This window comes from Rhinopithecus roxellana, chromosome 12 (genome assembly GCF_007565055.1).
Source record: "Rhinopithecus roxellana isolate Shanxi Qingling chromosome 12, ASM756505v1, whole genome shotgun sequence".
NCBI classification, from domain to species: Eukaryota; Metazoa; Chordata; class Mammalia; order Primates; family Cercopithecidae; genus Rhinopithecus; species Rhinopithecus roxellana.
This window is the reverse complement of record NC_044560.1, coordinates 43,609,772-43,634,883: the sequence shown is the minus strand read 5'-3', so window position 1 is coordinate 43,634,883 and position 25,112 is coordinate 43,609,772. Positions and strand designations below refer to the sequence as shown.

Sequence of the window (25,112 nt, the reverse complement as noted above, 5' to 3'; positions counted from 1 at the left end):
AGGATTACAGGCATGAGCCACTGTGCCCTGCCCCTTTTTTCATATCTGAGGAAACTAAGGATCCGAGAGTATATGAAACTTGCCAAAGTTCTCATAGTTACGGCTAGGTAAAGGCCAGGGATTAAATCCAGGTGTGTCTGATTCCAGGTAGAGTTAAATCTAAGGATTAAATCCAGGTGTGTCTGTTTTCAAAGCGTGTGCTTATACCTAATGTGTTATATTGAGTCCTAAGAGTGTCTGCCTTAAGGCTGCTTCTCCTCACTTTTGAAATAGTGAGTGGCACCCAGATCTTTGACTTATGTCTGGTACATTGTTCTTACTAATATACCATGCTTGCTCCCCTGCCACCACTTTCCTTAGAGGTAAGATACTGGACAAGTACATGAGCACCTCTGGAGAAGAATTGCTCTAACAGGTGACTAAGTTAGGGACTTCGTAAATCTGGAAAGATTTGCATGTGTTTGGGACTTTCCTTCCCAGCTGTCTTCTGATGAAATGAGATAGAGGCAACTTGTTCTTCAAAGTGGTTTGTTACCTGCTTAGAAGTAGAGTTAAGCCTGACAGAAAAATGAGGCGGATGAGTGTTTAGTATTATACTTGCACTGTTGCTGTCACTGAGAAGTTTGGTGGTTTGTCATGAATCAGGGGTAAATATTAGAAATACCCAAGTCCTGCTCTCACTCCTAGATGTTCTACTCTAGGAAGTCTGGGACAGGATCTGAGCATCCATCATCACTGATTTTTTTCTTTTCTTTTCTTTTCTTTTTGAGGCAGAGTCTTGCTCTGTCACCGGGCTGGAGTGGAGTGGCGCGATCTCGGCTCACTGCAACCTCCGCCTCCTGGGTTTCAGTGATTCTCCTGCCTTAGCCTCCTGATTAGCTGGGATTACAGGTGTCTGCCCATGCCCGGCTAAGTTTTGTATTTTTAGTAGAGACAGGGTTTCACCAAGTTGGCCACAATGGTCTTGATCTCTTGACCTCAGGTCATCTGCCTTGGCCTCCCAAAGTGCTGGGATTACAGGCCTGGGCCACTGCACTCGGCCCTGATTTTTTCTTTTGAGTCTTCCTTGATTATTTTGATGTGTCTTATCAAATGGAGAATGCTTGAAGTTGTGGAATGGTTTATTTCTATAGTTGTTCCTTCTAAACCAGCTTCAGGTACCTGTTGCCTGTAGTCTAAACCACTGGAAATTCATTATCATCTGTGGTCATTAGCAGGTCTGAATGTGAGAGTCCAGTAGGTAGCAGGTGCTATCCAACATGTTTTTGAAATTTGTCTGGCTGAGTTCAACCTATCTTGTACACTTTGCATTTTACTCCTCCAGAGGGCTCCAGAGCTCAGCTGAGCAGAGTGGCTTGTACCCTCATTAGACAAGGAAACTAGCCAATAAGATTTGAGTTTTTATTTGTTGGAGGAACTAATGTTACTTTATCTTTCAGAGCTTCCTATTCTTTTCTAGTGGTTACTGCCCGCCAGCCCCCACCCCAACCCCCTACCCCACCCCAAGCTCTCAACCTCTATCTGAAGGATATAAAGACTTTTCTTGTCAAGGTCACAGATGCTAGAACACAAGGCAGGGACTGTCGCTAAGATTTCAGGTCTTTACAAGAGGGATCTCTAAAATTCTTTGTTTACATTTATCAGTGAAAATGTTGAATTTACATCTTCAATATATGGGTAATTATGTATAAATTATTTACCCATGCAATTTCACTAATGTGATACCTTTTTTTTCCCCCCCGACAGTCTTACTCTGTCACCCAGGCTGGAGTGCAGTGGTACGAACTCAGCTCACTGCAACTTCTGCCTCCCAGGTTCAAGCAATTCTCCTGCCCCAGCCTCCCTAGTGGCTGGGATTACAGGCATGTGCCACCACGCCCGGCTGATTTTTGTATTTTTAGTAGACATGCAGTTTTGCCATGTTGACCAGGCTGGTCTCAAACTCCTGGCCTCAAGTGATCCACCAGCTTGGGCTTCCCAAAGTGCTGGGATTACAGGCATGAGCCATCATGCCCGTCCACTAATACGACATTCTTTTAAAAGAACGAGCCTCCCCCTTCCCCAAGGTTCAAATATTTTCTTTCTGTACTCCAATGAAGATAACTTTGTTTTTTGTCTGTTTGTTTGTTTTTTTGTTTTTTTTGTTTTTTTGAGACGGAGGCTCGCTGTGTCGCCCAGGCTGGAGTGCAGTGGCAGGATCTCAGCTCACTGCAAGCTCCGCCTCCCGGGTTCCCGCCATTCTCCCGCCTCAGCCTCCGAGTAGCTGGGACTACAGGCGCCCGCCACCGCGCCCGGCTAGTTTTTTGTATTTTTTAGTAGAGACGGGGTTTCACCGCGTTAGCCAGGAGGGTCTCGATCTCCTGACCTCGTGATCCGCCCGCCTCGGCCTCCCAAAGTGCTGGGATTACAGGCTTAAGCCACTGCGCCCGGCCGAAGATAACTTTGGAAGCCACTGCTTTAGAAAATGCTTTTCATTGATGCCGCAGAGGTTTGGGGGAAAGAGTTTATAGATGATCTTGAGGTTGTTTGGGCTGTAGGTACCTTTCTTTCCTTTTCTCTTTCTTTCTCTTTCTCTGTCTTCTTTTCTTTCTTTTATTCTTTTTTTTTTTTTGAGACAGGAGCTACTATCTCACTCTGTCACCCAGGCTGGAGTGCAGTAGTGTGATTGTAGCTCACTGCAGCCTTGAACTCCATGGGCTCAAGTGATCTTCCCACCTCAGCTTCCCAAGTACCTGGGACTACAGGTGTGCATCACCAGTAACAGCTACTTTTTAAATTTTTATTTTTGGTAGAGATGCGTTCTCTCTACATTGCCCAGGCCGGCCTTGAATTCCTGACCTCAGATGATCCCACTGCCTTGGCCTCCTAAAGTGTTGAGATTACAGGCGTGAGCAACTGTGCCTGGCCTTGCAGGCAACTTTTTATTTCAATTGTCATCGTGACATTTTAGTGAAGAGTGGGTTGTCCAGGGAAAGGCAGAACCTGACAGTCATTGAGGGGGGATTTTATGTGGATGGCTCACAGGCAGTAAGGAAGGCTTTGGAGAGAATATTGGAGAGTTTACAAGCAATAGGTACCTGAAGCAGTAGTGTGGGTGGATTTTGTCGCATTCAATTCAGTGAGCACTCAGAAATCAGCTTGGCATTCACACAGACTTAGGGGTTTCAATGCAGTGCTGCACGTTCATGTTTGAGCCACCAACTTTCTACAGTAAGGAAAGGAGTTCTTTGAATTGTAAGTGCTACAGGGCCGTGAATACCCATTTTTAAGTTGTCATCTTGATACTTCCAATTTGGAAGGGTAGAGATGGGCTGGTATTCTTATCTGAATGGATTTAAAGTTTCTCTTCCGGATATTCCATCTTTTATTATACTTTCAGCTCTTCATCCACCTGGTTCTTTTACCTAATAAGGATATAAAGACATTTTTTAAAAAGTGATATTAGATCCAGCAAGATTTTTGTCAGAGCAGATAAACTGGAGTGATTTATTTAGGAAAAAGTTACCACTATGCAGCCCCACCCGAGCCAAACCTGGAGTTACATTTAAAGAGGTCAGTCTCTGAAGAAAAGTGTAATTTGGGGTCATATGACCTAAATCCTGAGGTCATCCAGAGCTTATACTTAAATCAGAAAAGGAAGAGATGCCCATGAGCCCAAATTTTAATTTTGTTATTTCCACACATTTAGAAAAGTAGGAAGAATAAGTTTTACAGTATCCCAATAGATTTAAAAACTCTAGTTCCCTTTAAAATCTTTTAAATAGACTTAAAACAATTTAAAATTTTTTCTAGCTTTATCACAGTATTCTTGACAAATAAGTGTATATATTTAAGGTGTACAACGTGATGCTTTGATACATACAGTGTGACATGATTACCACAGTCAGGTTTAATAATTAACATATCCATCACCTCATATAGGTATGATTTCTTATGTGTATGGCGAGAATCCTTAAAATCAGCTCTCAGCACATTTCAAGTATACAATACAGTATGTATGATAGTCACCATGTTATTAATTAGATTGCCTACTTTGGTTAAAGTGCAGACTCAGGTGAAGGTCGGGGTGGAGGATCATACTTTCATTGATTTAGACTCTAAAATAAATGTATATGGTTAGTTTTGCTAACCTAAGAACCTACTCACAAACGGCTAGGATATAAGATATGATATTTTCCCTTCGCTTCTTTAACAGAAGTGGAAATGAAGGTGATGTAACTTGCCTGCGGTCACACAGGTACTTAAGAGCAGAGAAAGGACTAGAGCCAGGACTGGTTTAGTGATTTTTAGTTTAGCGCATTTTAAATTTTTATCATGTGATTCCTTAATCTTTGAGTCTTCCAAATGCAGAAGCTAGGTTATAGAATAGCATATTTTATTTTAATATTACATTTATAGAGATAGACGTTCTTGGTTAAAGCTCTTTTTTAAAAAATAATTTCAACTTTTAGATTCAGAAGATACATGTGCAGGTTTGTGACATGGATTTATTATGTGGTGCTAAGGTTTGGGATGCAAATTATCCCATCACCCAGATAGTGTAAAGCTCCTTTTAGAATGGTGTATGCAGATTTAATTCTGTCACTGAAAAGGTTTCAAGAACTAATTGGAATTGGGCAATATCTTGTGCATTTGACTTGTATTATTTTTGGCATTTAGGTTTTCCTAGGACATTAGGACAAGCTGAAGCCCTGGACAAAATCTGTGAAGTGGATCTAGTGATCAGTTTGAACATTCCATTTGAAACACTTAAAGATCGTCTCAGCCGCCGTTGGATTCACCCTCCTAGCGGAAGGGTATATAACCTGGACTTCAATCCACCTCATGTACATGTAAGAATATACAAAGTGCTTTCACAACCCGACAAGAAAAAGATAAACAATTTTCATTGAAAAGTGGAGACAAGGATATGAGTAGACCTTTCAAAAAAGAATAAATCTACATGACTAAAAAACATTTTTTGAATGTTCAAATGTAGTAGTCAGGGAAGGGACATTTAAGTATTTAAATAGGATATCACTTTGGATCCATTAGACTGGCAAAATCAAAATAGAAAAATTTTAATTTTATATTTATTACTGATAAATATATGTAAATAATGTATATAATTATATATTTATTTTATTTAAAAAATATTATTGCTGGTGGGATCTGGGGAAAATAGTACTCTCATTTTTGTTAGCTAAAGTATTTCTAGCCTCTTTTTAAAGCAACATAGCAATGTACATTAAGAATTGTAAGTAAATATTTAATTCAGGCTACTTTTAGGAGAATAGCTGTGGAATGGAAGCATTAGTAGATTAGGTCATGTATACATTGATGTTTGTTTCAGTGTTGCTGTAGTGGCCAAAAAACAAAACCAAAAAAATCTCAAAAAAGCAAATGAATGTTCATCTATAGGGGAATGGTTAAATGAATTGGAGAATATTTACACCATCTTGGAATATAATATAGTCAGTAAAAAGAATGAATTAGCACTACTTAAAACTTAATACACCTTATTTTTAGGTAAGCTTTAGGTTTACATAAAAATTAAATGGAAAATCCCCTCCCTCACCCACGCTTCTCCATTATTAGCATTTTGCATTAGTGTGGTACATTTGTTACAGTTAATAAACTCATAATAGAAAAGTTATTAACTAAAATTCATAGTTTGCATTGGCGTTCTCATTTTCTCTTTTATAGTCCGGATTTTGACAAATGCATAATGACATGACATTTGTCCATCATTACTGCCTTATACAGAATCGCTTCATGGTCTTATAATATCTCCTGTGCCCTACCTATTAATTCCTCGCTGATTTCCCCCAAACTTCTGAAAACTACAGATCTTTTTGCTGTCCTTATAATTTTGCCTTCTATAGTATGTCATATCATTGGAATCATATAGTATGTCTGCTTGTCAGACTTGCTTCTTTCATTTAGTGGTATGCATTACACATTCTGTGTTTTTTGGAGACTTGGTAGCTGATTTATTTTTGTAAGTGAATAATGTTCCATTGTATGGATGTACCACAGTTTATTCATTTTGAAGAACATCTTGGTTCCATGTCTTGGCATTTATGAATAAAGTTGCTCCAAATATTCATGTGCAGAGTTTTGTGCAAATGTAAGTTTTCACCTATTTTTAGTAAAGACCAAGGAGTGTAATTGCTGGATTGTAAGTATATATTTAGCTTTGTGAGAAACTGGCAAATTGTCTTCCAGACTGGTTATTTGATTTTGCATTTCCACCAGGAATAAATGTTTCTATTTCTCCACATTGTCACCAGTATTTAGTGTAGTCAGTGTTTTAGATTTCAGCCATTCTACTAGGTAAGCATTATAGTTTTTTGACATGGAGAAATCTTCTGAAAGTTTTTTTCTTTTCTTTTTTGAGATGGAGTCTTGCTCCATCACCTAGGCTGGAGTGCAGTGGTGTGATCTCGGCTCACTGCAGCCTCTGCCTCCTGGGTTCAAGTGATTCTTCTGCCTCAGCCTCCTGAGTAGCTGGGATTACAGGCGTATGCCACCATGCCTGGCTAGTTTTTGTATTTTTAGTAGAGACGGGGTTTCACCATGCTGACCAGACTGGTCTCGAACCCCTGACCTCAAGTGATCTACCTGCCTTGGCCTCCCAAAGTGCTGGGATAACAGGTGTGAGCCACCGCGCACGGCCCTGAAAGTATTTTTCAATGAGAAGTACAAACAGCAGAATGATCCCATTTTTGTAAAACAGTGACTACACCTCTTTATATGTATATCTGTTGGTGTGTGTTGAGTGTGTGATCTCTAGCTTTATAAGATCAGGGAGAAAGTCACGAGGGCTGTATCCTGGGCTGGAACTGGATGAGGGAAAGGAATCATAGTTGATGTGCAGAGTGGGCAGGTGGTTAAGTGACTAGTGAAGGCTAAAGGAATAAAAAGATTACCCTTAAAAGGCTCAAAGTATAACATTGATACAGTTAGCTCAAATTAGACATGTGTAAAGGTATATGTATACAGATATTTTGACAAATTTACTTAAACAATTATTGTTCTTTTTGATAAAGACTCTTTGGTTTATCTTTATGATAAAGACTATTTATCTGATAAAGACAGATTGAGTTGTCTTTATAATAGTGAACTCCAGTTTTGGGTGGTAGGTAGTATTACTTGTTATCATTCAAATGAGGAATACATGGCATTGTGTCTTATTAGGTTAATCTTTGTGGAAACATTACATTTGAATATAGATGGAGTCAGTAATTACTATAGACAATTACTTCAAGGGGCTAAGAATGGCTTCCCAACTCCTGGGTGCCATTGTGTCAGTAAAGTCCCAATGAGACTTTTCCACTTGAGTTAAGCACTCCTTTTGAAGTCTTTTAAAAATGTAATAGTGGGCCAGGCCTATTGGCCTGGGAGGTCAAGGCTGTAGTGAGCTGTGACTGTGCCACTGCACTTCAGCCTGGGCGACAGAGTGTGACCTGGCCTCCCACCTCCAAAAAAGGTAAAAGTTCTGTAATTATTTTATTAGATCCCTTCCTGATATCTGCCTCAAGAAGCTATGATGGGGGAAAAATGGGTGGGAGTAAAAAAGGAGTTCTGACAATACAGATAGGAACACTGAAGTCCAACACAGATGCTTTACATTTTGGCTTTGTCCAGACCTAGTGATGCAGAGATTCTCATAAAATTTGAAAAGCCTTACCACCGAGTTGCTTTTCAAAGCCTGGGTTTCTCTCAAAGAACATCTGCAATTACCATGCTGCTTTTGAAGACCTTAGTGAAAGTGCTAACCTAGATCAACTCTACCAGCTGTGGTGAAGTGGCTATGTTGTCTGGGGTATATACCCTGGGGTTCGTCATCTGGCGCCAGGAAAATTTAGGACAGGGACACAAGGAGTTTAGGAGTGGAGGTTTACAATAGGCAGAAGAGAAGAGAAAGAGAAACGGCTGTCTCTCTGGAGACAGAGTGTGCTCCAAGTGGAAAAGACCAGCTGGTGGTGGATACCCTGGATTTTACAGTCCAGGGTGAGGAGATGGTGTCTGATTTACAAAGGGCTCACAGATTGGTTGGATCAGGCACGACGTTTATATAGTGCTCAGGGAAGGCTGGTGGCCCCACCCTAATCTTATTATGCAAGTGAACTCTCCCTGGCCTGCCGCCTCTTGTCTGCTTCTTACTGTACACGGGCTGACAAAGAGAAGGGAAGATGGAGCCGCCATCTTGAACATGTCTAGTCGGTTGTTGCTGCCAGCATTCTCACGTGCAAGCTCCCAGCTTGCTTGTCTATGTCTGCAGCTCGACTTTACAGGCTGCTCTTTGTTAGAAAATGATTTGGGTTGCTTTTCATTAAAGAGAAAAGCCTTACTGAGGACTTTCATCCCCTTACTAGCTGCCTAAGTGATTTCTTCTTAACTCCTATGTCAATGGTGGCCGGGTTCCCTGGGAAGGAGGGGCGCCATTGCTCTAGCATCATTTTGCTTTCTGGAAACAGGGTTGTATTTGCTGATGCTCTGAAATTCTGGAAATGACTTTCTGAGCCTTGTGACTGTAAGTAAAATAAAGAATGTGGCAGTAGAGGTAATATACAGCCTTCTCCCATCCCCATCTCTCCTGTCATGTTGGGTTAACAACCATGGAATACACATGTGATAATTACATGGCTCACTCATAAATCATAAGAATAAGTCATATACCCGAGGCCCTGAACTGTAATGGAATTTTAGTGCATTTCAAATTTATAGCCAGTTCCTGATTATCCGGTTGAGTTGCCTGTGCCTCTCGGTTCTGTTCTGGCCTATGTTCTGACAGATTTATTTCTTGTGACTATCTCCCCTGGTGAGTAATAGTCATGGACATGGGAGGCAAAATTCCAAACGTGTCCATTCTGCAATTTGTAAGGAGCTATGATTCCTGGGGAGATTAAAACAAATTGAAAATCAAGGTTTTTTTTTTTTTTTTAATTATAATTTTTCCATTCTCAGAATGTTTGTCCCTGATTGTCATGGGTAATTTAATAATTCCTATTTTAATACACCTTTAAATATGTCATTTTAAAAAATATTCTAATTCATGCCTTCTATTTCTCTTTTCCTTAATTTTTGTGGTTAAGAGTTTCACTAAAATAAATGTCATTTTTTTTATGAAAAAAAATTTTTTTGAGACAGAATCTCACTCTGTCACCCAGGCTGGAGTGCAGTGACATGATTTCACTGCAGCCTCCGCCTCCTGGGTTCAAACGATTTTCCTGCCTCAGACTCTTGAGTAGCTGGGATTACAGGCACCCACCACCACGCCCGACTAATTGTATTTTTAGTAGAGACGGGGTTTTGCCTTGTTGGCCAGACTGGTCTTGAACTCCTGACCTTAAGTGATCTGCCCATCTTGGCCTCCCAAAGTGCTGAGATTATAGGCATGAGCCACTGTGCCCCACCCAACTGATAAATGTTGTTACATATAATGAGAGTGGGGAGTTCCTGCCTTTTTTCCCAAATTTATAGTGTGTTCAATATTTAACCCTATGTATGATGTCAGCTATAACTTTATTATAATGTGCTTCATGAGATTTTTTTTGGGAGAATAGAAAGCTAGCAAAATAATTAGACAAACACACTGCAGAAAATCATATACATTTTCAAATCAAATACATAAGACCAGCCAGGTGCAATGGCTCATGCCTGTAATCCCAGCACTTTGGGAGGCCGAGGCGGGTGGATCACCTTAGGTCAGGAGTTCAAGGCCAGCCTGACCAACGTGGTGAAACCCTGTCTCTACTAAAAATACAAAGATTAACTGGGCATGGTGGCAGGCACCTGTAATCCCACCTACTCGGGAGGCTGAGTCAGGAGAATCACTTGAACCCAGGAGGCAGAGGTTGCAGTGAGCCGAGATAGAGCCATTGCACTCCAGACTGGACAACAGAGTGAGACTCCATCTTAAAAACTAACTAACTAACTAACTAACTAAATAAATAAATAAAATAAAACCTGTATTAATCAGAACTAGCAGTTAAGGTATATTTTTTATTTTACATTGAGAAAGCAGCAACACATAAGAAAAGCTAAAATAAAGGGTTTAACAAATCAACACCAGCTTCCCTTTTGAGTAATATAATTTAGGTGAGGACACAGTCACTTCAGTTTTTTTTTTTTTCTTTTGTATGTTCCTACAGTGTATGTCGTTATTTGATCTAGTAAAATAACCTGAATAAGGGAAATTTCATAGAAGCTCCAGGATAGAATTGGAAAGCTGGCAGAGATGGTACTGAACTGTATTCTCCTAGATTAGTATTTTTCCTAAGTAAGCCAAGTTGGTTTTTTGAGATTTTGTTTTCTGCATTGAGAACTCAGTCTTTATTTTAGAAGACAAGGTAGTTTTAGGGATATTTAGAGAACCAAGATGAGATTGTCTAAAGGTTTGTTGTTGGGGGAGGTTGCATGGAATTTTAGGCTGAATTGAAAGTAGCATTTATCAACAGCACTGGAACATGTTTGAAAAGATCTGAACTGTTAATAAAGATTTAATGTCAGCTCCCAGGAAATAAGGTTAACATACTGTTAAATGTGCTATTTCTTTTTCTACTACTCTTACAATTAACACTGTCACCAAGGCCTCATTCTTCATGTGGTAGGAGTCAAAGATGAATACACGGTTTTGCACAGAAAAGTTTTTACCTATGAAATGGCCCAACTGCTGTCTATATTAATTGTTTTCTTTGGTATTTGTAGGGTATTGATGACGTCACTGGTGAGCCATTAGTCCAGCAGGAGGATGATAAACCTGAAGCAGTTGCTGCCAGGCTAAGACAGTACAAAGACGTGGCAAAGCCAGTCATTGAATTATACAAGTGAGTGTGCTTCGATATTTTCATGACAAAGGACAGACTGGAAAGGTGTGGAGCCTGCTGGGAAGAACACTGGGCTGAGGCAGAGTAGTGTTTCTTTAAGACAGATAAACACTAACGACCCAAAACCTTCCCAGAAGTCAGATGAAATGCTGGAGCTGTACATGAAAGATAAGTTTCTGTACTTTTATCCTGAAACTGTTAGAACATAAGGACCCCAAACCTGATCATCTCTATCTGTTCTGGATGTAAAACAACATTGAGATTTATTTTCATTTTCTTAAAGTTTTAAGTGACTGAGATAGTGGACCCACATATGTTGATACTCCCACATACAAATATCTGGTTTGGATAGAAGATTAGAAGAGACTTTTGGTGTGTCCCTTCTTGAAGTGTCTGTAGGGAGTTTAACAAAGAAAGGCAAAACCATAAAGCAGAGATTAAAAATTCAAATGGCTGCAGAGGCTAGGGCAGGTATTGGAAATGAGTCTCAAACATGGTGAGGGATGTGTCAAGCTAGGCAGTTGAATGACAGTTGAACTGGACAGGGTGGCTGCTCCAGCCAGTTAGCATTCTAGGGCACACAGGCAAATGATTCCCGTTTTTCAGGAAGAGCAGAAGACTTTCTGTGTGTGTGTTTTGGGGGGAATCTCAATTTTCATATTGGCAACATATTTACATTTTTTAAATAACATGCAAGTCAAACAAATCTCTATGCTGAGTGCATTCAAAACAGCAGTTTATGCTCTCTGTTACAATCACTTTCTGGCCTTGTAGTCCCCAGAAAATTGAGCAAACCTTTAGATGAGAGTTTTATGATCATATTATTATGATAAAGCAATCATGTGTTCCATGATTCATTAAGTAATAAGGGTTTTAATACACCAAAGCTTTTCAGTAGTTTGCTTTTGCAAATTATATATTGAGGCACATTTGGAATGGCGCCTATAATGCTATTCTTTGATATGTTTTAAAGGGGAGAAAAAAGGTGGCATCATGACAAGCATACCAGAATTGCAAAAGCTGTGACCTTATTTAGGTACACCCAGTGGAGGTGTTGATACCTTTGAAAGGGGCTGTTTTAGCACTTATTGTGATATATGATATAAACCATAAGATCATGCTTGTTTTATATCTATAGGATCTTCTGCATTAGTATGTGGAGAAGAAACCTAAAAAGCCATTGTATGTTGGACTTTGTTTTTCAGGAGTCGAGGAGTGCTCCACCAATTTTCCGGGACAGAGACGAACAAAATCTGGCCCTACGTTTACACGCTTTTCTCGAACAAGATCACACCTATTCAGTCCAAAGAAGCATATTGACCCTGCCCAATGGAAGAACCAGGAAGATGTGGTCATTCATTCAATTGTGTGTGTAGTATTGGTGCTGTGTCCAAATTAGAAGCTAGCTGAGGTAGCTTGCAGCATCTTTTCTAGTTGAAATGGTGAACTGATAGGAAAACAAATGAGTAGAAAGAGTTCACAAGAGGCCCTCCTCTGCCTTTCAAAAGGAAGGTCACCACATGTTTAAGGTGTCTCTGCACATGTCTCAAGCCCTTCACAAGAAAGCAAGTACAGTGTGGATTTCATGTGGTGTGTAACTTCAGCTCCAGCTGGTTTTTGACAGCTGTTGCTGTGGTATTCTTTTTTACACATGATGGTGATAGTTTCTGGTTCTCCCCATCCCCACAAAGGCTGTTGAACCACAGCACGAGGAAGCCTGAGAATGAATCCTAAGGACTCTAGCCCAGACTTTGTCCCAGGCTTTCTGGTGTGTGCACCCCTGGTAACAGTGAAATTGAAGCTACTTACTCACAGTGGTTGTTTCTCTGGTCTTGAGTGACTGTGTCCACAGTTCATTTTTTTCCGGTAGGAATAACTCCTTTTCTGTATCTGCACTCCATGGAGTCTCTCCTTTTCAGACATCCTGGGATGAAAGAATTTGGCTTTTTTTTTTTTTTTTTTTTTTTTTTTTTTTTTGACATCTGTTTTCACTCTTAGGCTGTTAAACAAAACTGATAGTTATTGCTCTTATCCCTCCCAAATTCTTCTAAGAACTGAGAGTGATGGGGCTGTATTGAATTTCTGTATGCACCGGGAACTGAGCTATGAAGAGGATATTAAACTGCTGGTCTGACTCTCATGGATTGACACTGTTCCTTTCTATTATTGTGAAAAAAAATTAACCCCCTAAAAGTCTTGGGAACCCCCTAAAGTCTTTTGGGAATCCTCAAAAAGCATGGGAAGTATAAGTATTTAGCTACATAAATGTTGTAAGATCATATCTTATGTATAGAAGTAATAAGACCGTTTGGAATTACTGGACTAATTGAATAGTTACGGTTTCTATTCAGTACAATAAAATGTATTTTGAAAGTGCTGCTAACTATTGATGCTGACAGTGTTTCACTCCTATGAGTGACCCAAACATATTATAAATAGGTGGTAAAGGGAGTGGAGCCTGTGGGGTTGAGCAGAATGTTGTACTAGCTGTGCTTAGACTGAGTATAACAGCTTTATGATTATGGGAAAACAAAATCTTTATTTTTTTTTTCTGTTCCAAAGATTCATCCTGTGGGGTGGCCATAAAGTCTAGAATTAGATACTAATATGTTGTCATTCATTATAACATAGTATCAATAAACCATTTGTTAAAAGATTTGCCTGGTTTCCAGACTTGGTGGCCACCTTGAATAATTCTTCCTATCCTCTGGGAAGGATGATGAAATTTATTCCTGCTGCCTTAAAAGTATGTATCCCTTCTTCATGCATCATGACTGTCCCCAGCGAGTATCCTTTACTATTCCTGGGAGTGACTCCTGTCTAACTTTTCATACTGGTGAGAAGAAAAGAAGCCTATTGTAACACTTTAGTGGTGTTGAAACACATTACTTACTTTCTGAAGATGTCCCAGTGAATGCTCTGTCAGTTCACTGCCGTATGTCATCTGTGTGATAACGAATGTATCTTCCTTCTAAGTACTGCCCAAACTCTTGCCAGCTCCTCTCCCATTGTCCCTTCATGTGATTATTTTTTTGGCTACTTTAGTGGAAATATAGACCAGTCTTCTCCCCATCCATCCTCTCAAACATAATGAGATTGTTTATTTTTTAGATTTATGCAGTGAAAATGCCCAGTCAGGTCTATGAATCGTCAGTGCATTATATTGACTCTGAGCACTTTAGAATGTAGAGTTGTAATTGAATGCCAGCTGTGGAGATGGGGTGCATATCAGATATGTAGATAAAGCTCAGGTTTGCTAGGGAACCAGGTATAGAGAAAAATAAGTCTGATACGAGGAAAATTGCACAGCTTAGAGTAGTTCTGCTATAGATAAAATTCCCACAAAATAGGAAATGTAGAGAGTTATTCTATAAAATACTAAAAAAAGAAAAGTCTGTGCTTTTTTGGAAACAGGAAAATCTTCAAACTTCTTTCTTCACTTCCCTTTGTGTTTAGCTGACCCTCCAATGTGATCATTGCTTTTGGAGTTTGGGAGAGGTATGGGAAGTGGCCTGATCCCTGCTTCCATACTTCACTCCTCCATCCATCCTTCCCTTCCTCTTCCCCTCCAGCTAAATGGACAATTCTAGCCAACACTGAGTCACTCTTAAGTCTCAACAGTGGGTGTGTTTGCTGAGATTGTCCAGCAATTGAGCAGTTTGGTCTCACCTCCCTCGCTAGCTGAGACCAAAAAGAGACAAATACCTTTTTCATGGTCTTAGAAACATAATGCTTATTTCGTGGTCAGTGGCTTTTAAAAAATCTATTTCTGGTTTTCTTCAACAAACTCACTAGTTTTCCCTTAAATGATTTTGTAAAAATTAAAGTTATCTTGAAAATGTTTTGGCAAAAGTAAAATTAAAGGGACATCTTTTTTGTTTTGTTTTTTTTTCTGTTGCCACACATGGCTGTTCCTTCACCTTTAAGCAAAGAGAGTGGTTCAGATGGTTTCTAAGATGCCAACCTGACCTTGCATTCTGTCATTCTACCCAGCTCTTAGTTCAGTTTGCTTCCATTATCCTAACAGGCTTCTTACTGACTTAGAACTTGGAAAGGCTGCTATATTTAATACTCTCCAACAGTAACGCAGACTTAAGATAGATAATGTTTATTGAAAACCTACTGAGTGAAACGTGCGGTTTTAGGATCTTTGTAAAACATCTCATTTAATCTTTTTAGCATCCTATGAAATAGTTATGATTTCACTTTGATAAAGAAGATGGGTCCCAGGGATATGAAGCATCTTGCCCAGGCTTCTGTTGCTGGTGACCAGTGTAGCTGGAACTCCAGCTCAGGTTTTCCTGACTCAGAAGACTAAGCTTGTTCCTGGATGTTATTAATAGCTACTTGTGTCCAAGCAACCAAGGGTCTTGAGTCTACTTGGTTCTGCTTATGGCCTCACATCAAGAATAATAGAGCTACTCTAGGTATGGTGGAGCTAGTCCATGCCTGTAGTCCCAATGCTTTGGGAATCCCTGATGGGAAGATTGTCAGAGGCCAAAAGTTCAAGACAAGGCTGGGCAATATCACAAGACTCCATCTCTACAGAAAAATAAAAAATTAGCCAGGCATGGTGGTGTACACTTGTGGTCCTAGTTACTCAGGAGACTGAGGCAGGAGGATTGCTTGATCCTAGGAGTGCGAGGCTGCAGTGAGCTATGATTGCACCTCTGCACCCAAGTCTGGGCGACACAGCGAGACCCTGTCTCTTAAAAAAAATAAAAAATTGCAGAGCTCACCAAAGTGATGTTCACCTTTTTATGATGTTCCTTTTTTTTTTTTTTTTTCTTTTTCCTTTGCTTAAGCAAAGAAAGCTGCTAGAAGAGAGTCTTAGTTTTCCTGCATAAGACCTCCTTTATGAATAGAATAAATGACTGTCAGAGTAGGCTGGGCTTGGGCCCAGGCTAAACTATGAAGGAAGAAGCTCATATCCCATAACTACCCTTTCGGTGTCCATTGGGTTGTGCCCCAGAAGTGACCTTTGCCCTTGAGCCATCCCCAGCCATGGTGCCCACACATAGGCTTTTGAGCTCCTTGGAGCTCTCCAGACCCTGTTCACTTTTCCTTCCTGAGATTAGAACAAATCACCCCCTTACTCCCACTCCAAATAAGGTCTTGATGATAAAGTAATCCTTACAATGCTGGTAGATAAACAAGCGATGATGAAGCATCGAACACTGGTTAGCTCCTGACTTCTGTACCAATGTCTCTGTATTCCATTACACATTAACATGACTCTGAGTGCCACATCCAAACCTTTGCCCACCATCTGCTTGTTGTGCAACAGTTGAGGCAGTAACCAGGGGAGATTCACTTCCTGTCTTGTCCTTCCCCAGGGATCACTCCCCTGCTGCCCTGCAGCAGCCAAGCTCACATGAGCTCCATTGTTACCCTAGGTGTGCCCATCTCTTTGGTAGGGAAGGAGAAAGGTAAGAATAGCCATGAATGAGGAAGGATTCTTGGAGGGAGGGGCTGCTGTGGTTTTTCCTGCTATTTAAGATGTTGAGACCGGATAACTTTAGAAAAATGCCTGCACAAACCCATAAATAGTGCTTTTATAAAGTTTAGTTCACTGGAACCTGAGTTCAGTATTTGACATTAGCTTTTTGTCCAAAGAATTGAAGCCTGCTGGAGGTCTTTGCTCAAATAATAAATACTGCATATTTCCAAATGTGTTCAGGTATAGGCACTAGGTACTGTCTGTTTACTCCATGTTAGGTACATTACATGCATTGGCTAATCAAATCCTCATCAATTACCTATGTAATAATCTCAACTTGCCTCCTTGTATTATAAATGGAAATAATCCTGTTTATTTCAGTGGGTTTTCATGTACCTATAGGGATTAGTCAGGAAATTCAAAGGGCCTTTTTTATACCTTTCCCCAGTTTGAGCTCCCTGTTCTCTTTAACAGATAAAACAACATATTTGCTTCAGCCTGGATTCTTTGTTTTTGGTGCTTTGGTGCAGAGACAGGAAATGGGCACTCAGAGTCACACTGGTAGTTGCACACTGTATCTACAGAGGGCGTGTCTCATCTGTACTCTGCTGGGTTACAGGATTTCAGGAGGTATTTGTGTCCACCTGAAAATTCCATTTATTGCCTTTCATTTAACAGTGTCTTTCCTTTCTGCAGTTGGTTTTGCTAGAGAGGCAATTCATAAGGTGAGGTCCTGTTCATAGTAGACTTGCTTTCTCACTATCCCCTTCAATTTTTAGTAACTCCCTGGTCTATTTGGTGTCTTAAAAAAAAAAAATAACCTGGTAATGGAGACTTCTTTTACTATGGAAATGTGGTCTAGTGGTAAGTTATTCCTTTCCACATGTAACTGACCCAGTCTGGTTTCTGAATGAGAAGTGTGCAAGCCCCAGATGTTGAGACGCCGTATTTCAACTGTGAAAAAAATCTGCTTCCTGCATCTGTTGAAATATAATTGTTCATACTTGCCATCCCTTATCTTTCTTGTAACAATATGCACAGTTTTTGCCAGAATAAATGCCATTATCTGTATGCTTCAGGGAATTCCCCAATTTGATCTGTGTGTGTGTGTGTGTGTGTGTGTGTGTGTGTGTGTGTGAGTGAGAGAGAGAGAGCTGCAGTAAAACACTTCTAAAGGGTGAAAGCTCTTGTATGGTATAGATACCTTCCTCTGGTAATAATTACGTTATTCCCGGAAGCACAGTGTCATTCTTTAAATAAAAGCTTTCCTGTTTAAAGCTTTTCAAAGAAGCAGACCATCTTGAAGATTTCCCCTAGGGTTGATATGTGTCTAATTCATTTTATAAAATCCTTCTTGTCTTCATTTTAAAGCTTTGGCTATATAGTCAGAAATGTCCTAAATAACAAACTATTTTGTATTTAATTTAGAGAAAAGGGAAGAAAAATGAAAACTCAGTCTTTATGTAAGCTCCAAGGATATTAGGGCTTAGAGGGCTTTTCTAGTTTTATGAGAATTTGTACTACTGATTTTTATAGATTCTTGTTTTTGAGATGAACAGATCTCTGGGGAAATTGTTGAGTTACAATGGCATTTCACTGTGATCCCTCTCAAGCTCACATCAGTTCTGTAACCCAATGACAACCTGCCTCTTTGGTTTACTGTCCTGTGAAATGTCAGCTCAGGTTTCCCAGAAGTTGTGTGTTTATGATGAGTCAGAGTGCTTTTCCTCAGTGGGACAGTTGCTGGCCCTCTTAATTTTGGTGTATGTGCTTCAAAGTATCTAAACCTCCAGTCTGATCTGTATATGCTATCCTGTTAATTGTATTATTGATTATTTTGATTATCTTGCTTGAAGGTTCATACTTTTGAATTTGATAGAAATAAAGTTTTTTCTGCTTATAACTAGTGAATTCATTTAATGTTTGTATAGCTTTTTATACTTGATAATATAAAATTTCATAAATACTTTCATTGATGCCACTCTGCAGCTACTACATTACCAACAATGTTGTCTCCAATTTGCAGAAAAGCAAGATCCTGAACCAAGAATTATTATCCCCAGTCCTGTTTTATTTTCTGCTACACCATATTGCCTTATTCGTATACCCTTAAATTCCTATTTGTCTAGCACTTTATTGTTTACAATTTTAATGTACATCCTTTGTTGTTTTTTTTCCCCTAACCACTAGACAACCAGGGATCTTTTTTTTTTTTTTCTTGAAACAATTAGATAATGTAAGCAGATTCTCTCCCTGTTTTACACATTAGGAAACTAGATCAGATTATATGACTCTAAGATTGTAGCATCTGGGATTACTCAGCAGAAGCAGAAACTATAGCAGGTCTATCACATGGGAGCTAGAACCATGAAGAAAATAGAGCTGCTGTAGGCGAAACTCCCTGAGATAGTGAGGGATGGGGAAAAATACTCTGGCATTTTCCAGCCTCACACTCTTCTGTCTCTGGGGCAGCTTCCCTTAGCTGAACCCAGCCAGAAGCCAGCTGACATAGGAGGCTGAGAAACATGTTCTAAAGGCTTGTCCATGCTGCTGAAAAGGCAGAGGAAAGGGGAACTGAAAAGGATGGCAATGTGGTAGATTGTGTTAAATTTAATGACATCCAGTCCCCTCCTTTTTTTTTTTTTTGAGACAGGGTCTTGCTTTGTCACCCAGGTTGGATGCAATCATGGCTCGCTGTCCCAGGTTGGATGCAATCATGGCTCGCTGTGCAGCTTCAACATCCTGGGTTCATGTGCTCCTCCTGCCTCAGCCTCATTAGTAGCTGAGACTACAGGTGCATGCCACAATGGGCTAATTTTTTTTTCTGATTTTTTTGTAGAGACAGGGTCTCACTATGTTGCCTAGGCTGGTCTGAAACTCCTGGGCTCAAGTAGTCCTTCCACCTTGGCCTCCCAAAGTGCTGGGATTACAGGAGTGAGCCACTGTGCCTGGCCACTTTCCCTTCTTTTGGGAGGATTTTACACCTTGAACCCATTGGCTTCAGGCTTGGACATATGGTTTGCTTTGACCAGTGAAATGTGGGCAGAAATGATGTGTGCCACTTCTGAGCAGAAGTTTTAGGAGCTAGGGCATGGTCACCATTCTCTTTTCCTTTGCAGTGAGACTGGCGACCTCACAGAGCTCTTTCAACTTGAATCCTAAAGGGAAGACATGGACCAGAGATGCAGCCAATCCATCGTAGATGAGTAGTGTACATTAAAAATAAACCTTTGCTTTACAAGCCACTGAGATTTGGATAGAGTTTATTTTCACAGCATAACTTAGCCCAAGCTGACTGATAAAACCGGGCCTAAGACTTAACATATCTTGTCATCCAGTTATAACTTTGATTCTTTTATTATACATTTTTACGCTCTCGGGTTACAAAGATGAATCAGACCGAGTTTTTGCCTGGGACTTCTTCACAATGTACTGGAGGAGATGGACATATTATTAGATTACTCTATACATGACTGTTGGAGTTGATCACTGCGCCATAAAGGAAAAAGCAGAGGTAGTAACTCTCTCGGCTGGCCAAGTAGAGCCCATGGAAGAACTAATATTTGAGCTGAGTGATGTATGCAAAAGAGAACCCAAGCAGAGGAAATGCTAGGCACAAGAAAGTCTGAGCATGCATGGCAGGCGGAGGCCACAGCAGTGTGAGGCAGGACTGGGGAGATAATGGTAAGATTGAATTCTATTGGGAAGCACCTGGCCTTCATTTGGTTCGTGGTAGGCAGTATAGACTATATTGCCAGAAAATGACACCTTCAGATTTGCATGATAACGTTGTAACTGTACCATGGTCTGAACTAAGATGTGGTAGCAGAGTTCAACAAAAAAGGATGGTTGGATAATAACAGAAGAGAAAAACTTAAATGACTCTAGGGAATAAAAATGAGTGAAATAGTGGTGAACGTGAGGCAGTAAGGAGTAGGGCTGTGAGGACTGGAGGACACTGCCCTATCAGAGGGGAGCCATTGCTCAATTCTGGACAGTTGTTACCGTCTTAAGGGTGGTGGCTCAATGCTGCCACAATTACTCAATTTGTCAAAAGAAGCCAAAAATTTGTGTTTCATGTGAAATTTTATTTTTAAGTATTTGAAGCTTTAAAAAATTAGGGGAGGGCTTTTCAGTCTTAACAACAAAAAGAATGCAGAGTTATCAAGAATTCTGTTTTTATTTTTATTTTTATTTTATTTATTTATTTATTTTTGAGACAGAGTCTCGCTCTGTCGCCCAGGCCAGAGTGCAGTGGCAGGATCTCTGCTCACTGCAACTCCGCCTCCCGGGTTCACGTCATTCTCCTGCCTCAGCCTCCCAAGTAGCTGGGACTACAGGCGCCCACCACCATGCCCGGGTAATTTTTGGTATTTTTAGTATAGAGACAGGGTTTCATCTTGTTAGCCAGGATGGTCTTGATCTCCTGACCTTGTTATCCACCTGCCTCGGCCTCCCAAAGTGCTGGGATTACAGGCATGAGCCACTGCGCCCGGCCGAGAATTCTGTTTTTATAAGAGAGCACTACTCATTTAAATCACTTGAGTTTCTCCCCTGCTCCATAATTCAACTGATGTGATGTTTTCCCATATTGATTTCAACCAGTGAATATGTGCATATCCAGTGATGATTCTCTCTCTTTCTCTCTCTCTCTCTCTCTCTACCAGAGGGACTACAATCAAGGCACCTTTTGTCTTGCTCAGGACCATAAGGAGTTGGAGACAGGGAGCCCTACTATTTGAAAGTGACTAGGAGCTGAGCAGTGCTCAGTCTCTCCTGTGGCCAGTTTTTCTCCTGCCAGGATCCTGGCATCAGTCCCTTTAACAAACCTAGAAGGCCTCCCATGAAGAAATTATATCTCATGTCCCATTAGTAGTTAACACTTTGCATCCTGCCAGGCGCGGTGGCTCAAGCCTGTAATCCCAGCACTTTGGGAGGCCGAGACGGGCGGATCACGAGGTCAGGAGATCGAGACCATCCTGGCTAACACGGTGAAACCCCGTCTCTACTAAAAACTACAAAAAACTAGCCGGGCGAGGTGGCGGCGCCTGTAGTCCCAGCTACCCGGGAGGCTGAGGCAGGAGAATGGCGTGAACCCGGGAGGCGGAGCTTGCAGTGAGCTGAGATCCCGCCACAGCACTCCAGCCTGGGTGACAGAGCGAGACTCCGTCTCAAAAAAAAAAAAAAACAAAAAAAAAAAACAAAACAAAAAAAAAACACTTTGCATCCCTGCCAGTCTAGTGCCATATAACCTGAGAGAGGGATGCCATTTCCTGACAAGAAGGAATCAGAAATACAAAAATGAATAGTCCATAACTAGACCAGTCAGGACAGACCAGCCATTCTCCTCAAAGTAGTGGCTCAGATAAACTGACCCCTCCAGATCCACTGACTATGTCAACCATCCTGGGGGCACTGACCATCTCAGACAGGCCACTCTGGACATATTGGACACCATGACATCCTGACTATTCTGAATACATTGATCATATACACCCACCACAATATGAAAGCCTTCTATTAGTCCAACAGGGTCAAGGAGAAGAGAGCAGACTAAAATTGCTTAGAGACCTGGATGAACCATCTTTTATATTTCATCTTTGTTAAAAAAAAACAACTTTGATATGTTTCTTCAGTATAAAGATAATTTAAAAGAAGTGACTTGTTTAGGATACACATGAAAGTCTTACCTAAAAATTTATAGATACTGCATTTATAAGTTGAGGCTAGATGGTAAGGACTCTTTGATGATAATGACAGATGCCTAGATCTGAATCTTTCTACACATCTTCAAAAAACCATGCAGGCTTGGCATGGTGGCTCACGCCTGTAATCCCAGCACTTTGGGAGGTTGAGACAGGAGGATTGCTTGTGCCCAGTAGTTCGAGGCTGCAGTGAGCCAATATCATGCCACTGTACTCCAGCCTGGGCAGCAGAGCAAGACCCTGTCAATAAATAAATACATACGTATGTATATATACACACACACACACACACACACATACATACATACAGCTCAATAAGGATAGCAAATAAAATTATAACTGATATCTACTACATACTAGGAAATTTAATACGAACTCTCATTTTATTTAAGAGGGGAAATCAAATAATAGTCCCAGCTATTAAGCTCAGGTAGAAGGAAGAGAAAAACAGGAATTATCTGAGAAAAGGAGAGTGCACTTGGGTCCCAGAGAGTCTCACACTAAGTGGAGAAATACTAAGAATACCCATACTGCATCACAGCACTTGCTACTGGGGAATTGAAGGGGCTTGAGAGTGCATGGGCCCAAACATTTAAGTCTTCAGAGAGTACAGCTTCTGGGAGAGAACAAAGGAACTAAGAAAGAAAAGGTATCTCTTGGAAATTTGGTGATGAAGATGTCAGAAAAAGTTGGAAATTAAGAATCCTACAGAAAGAAGAGTTTCATAAAAATGATGACATATTAAACTCTCCCTATCACTCCTCACTCCATGCAGAGAAAATAAAAAAAAAAAAAAGAGAAAGAGAAAAGAAAAAAGATGCTGTTCATTAAGGAAATTGCATTTTACTGTACCAACTGAAGAGGGCACTCTGAGCTAAGAAACCTAGTAAACTACTCAAATCCTTCAACCCCATTTGTAGAAATACCTGGCCCAAGAAAATCCAACAGTCTTGAAAATGAACAGAAAATCCAGCAGTCTTGAAAATGAACATCCAAAATTATTTTTTAAAGAAAAGAAAATGAGAATCAAAATTCTACAGCTGAGGAAAATATTCAAGACCCAACTTCAAGGCAGAGAAAACTGCAGCACAACACTTCAACATAAATCGAATAGCATCAATAACAAGCAATGACATGTAAGAAACACACAAAACAGAAACTCACAAATGCAAAATAGAAGTGGGTACAAAACAAAAATTTGTGAAACAAGAGTTGACTGAACACATCAAAGAAAATGAAGGAATACACTAATCCTAAAAATTAGGGCTAAATTATAAGGTATGCAAGAGTGTACAAATTCAAAAAAGTATACAAAGGACACATGAAAAAGTGGAATGAAAATTTCCAAGAGAATTGAAACAAAATGAAAAAAATGAAAAGCCCCAAAAGAGAAGAATAGCTATAGAAGACAAAGAAGATCTAACACACCTATAATTGAATTTTCTAAAGAAGAAAAACAAAACAGTGAATCGAGACTAAGATTCAAAGCTATAATACAATAAAACGTACCAAAAGATTAAGTTGAAAAATCCTGAATCTATTTACTGAAAGGATGCTTTGTGTGAAAATTAACCCCGAGTCGTCAAGTGTAAGATATTTTCTTGTGTGCCCAGGGAAATACCTCTAAACCTCCAGGCAAAAAGACCACATGATTCAATACACAAATCAAACAGCAATGGAGCAGTGCTTTTGAGGACAGAAAGAGTGAACCATGGATTTTTATATCCAGTTAAGCTGATCTTCAGTTATCAAGGTTGATAAATAGTTTTAAAATGCAAATTCAAGTTATATTTTCTTCTCTCTTTCCTTTCTTCCTTTCCTTTCTTTTCTTCCTTTCCTTCCTTCCTTTCTTTTCTTTGTCTCATATCGTCCTCCAGACTGGAGTGCAGTGGCATGATCATAGCTCACTACAGCCTCAAATTCCTGGGCCCAAGTGCCTCAGCCTCCAGAATAGCTGGGACTGTAGGTGTGTGGCACCACACCTGGCTAATTTTTAATTTTAATTTTAATTTTTAATTTTTTTGAGAGATGAGGTCTCACTATGTTGCCCAGGCTGGTCTTGAACTCCTGGCCTCAAGCAATCCTTCCACCTTGACATCTCAAAGTCTTGGGATTACAGGAGTGAGCCACCATGCCTGTATATTTTAATATTCCTTATTAGGAATCTTTTTTTTCTTTTTTTTTTTTGAGATGGAGTCTCACTCTGTTGCCCAGGCTGGAGTGCAATGGCATGATCTCGGTTCACTGCAACCTCCGCCTCCTGGGTTCAAGAGATTCTCCTCCCTCAGCCTCCTGAGTGGCTGGGACTACAGGCGCACGGCACCACACCCAGCTAATTTTGTACTTTTTTTTTTTAGTAGAGACGGGTTTTTACCACGTTAGCCAGACTGGTCTTGAACTCCTGACCTCGAGTGATCCACCCACCTCAGCTTCCCAAAGTGCTGGGATTACAGGCGTGAGCCACCACGACCGACCCTTATTAGGAATCTGTTAACACTTGATAACAAGCCTCATTAAACCAGAGATAACTGGAGAAAATACAGCAGGTAACTGTGGTGAACATGTCCTTTATTTAATTGAAGAGACTAAAATGAAGGCAGAGACAAAAGGTGTGAGGATAATATGTAAATGTTATATGTCCAAAAGTAGAAATAACAGGACTAATGACATAAAAATATAGAAGAACAGAGGGAGACAGAGGAGAGCAGAATAAGCTACTTGCTTGCCATATATGTAATAGGTAGAAACTGGAGGGTATTTGTATTAGTCCATTGTCATGCTGTTAATAAAGACATACCTGGGACTGGATAATTTACAAAGGGAAGAGGTTTAATTGACTCGCAGTTCAGTATGGCTAGGGAGGCCTTAGAACACTTACAATAATGGCAGAAGGGGACACAAACATATCCTTCTTCACGTGGTGGTAGTAAGAAGAAGTGCCCAGCAAAAATGGGGAAAAGCCCCTTATAAAACCATCAGATCACATGAGAAGTCACCATCATGAGAACAGCAGGAGGGTAACCACCCCCATGATTAAATTACCTTCCACAGGGTCGCTCCCACGACATGTGGGGATTATGGGAACTATAATATGAGATTTGTGTGGGAACAGAGCCAAACCATATCAGTGTCGTTTAAAGTTGACAAACCAAC

At 40.3% G+C, this 25,112-nt stretch overlaps 1 protein-coding gene across 6 annotated transcripts in view; it reads left to right on the top strand.

The window, feature by feature from the left end:
* Positions 1-18,161, top strand: part of AK4 (adenylate kinase 4) — an 84,638-nt gene extending 66,477 nt beyond the window's left edge. For all 6 annotated transcript variants that reach the window (XM_010370712.2, XM_030913267.1, XM_030913264.1 and 3 more), the window contains 3 exons: positions 4,660-4,832; positions 10,696-10,814; positions 12,020-18,161. In XM_010370712.2, coding sequence (XP_010369014.1) covers positions 4,660-4,832; positions 10,696-10,814; positions 12,020-12,134 — 407 coding nt within the window. In that variant the 3' untranslated portion in view covers positions 12,135-18,161. The remainder of the gene's footprint in view (positions 1-4,659; positions 4,833-10,695; positions 10,815-12,019) is intronic.
* Positions 18,162-25,112: the final 6,951 nt, after the last annotated feature.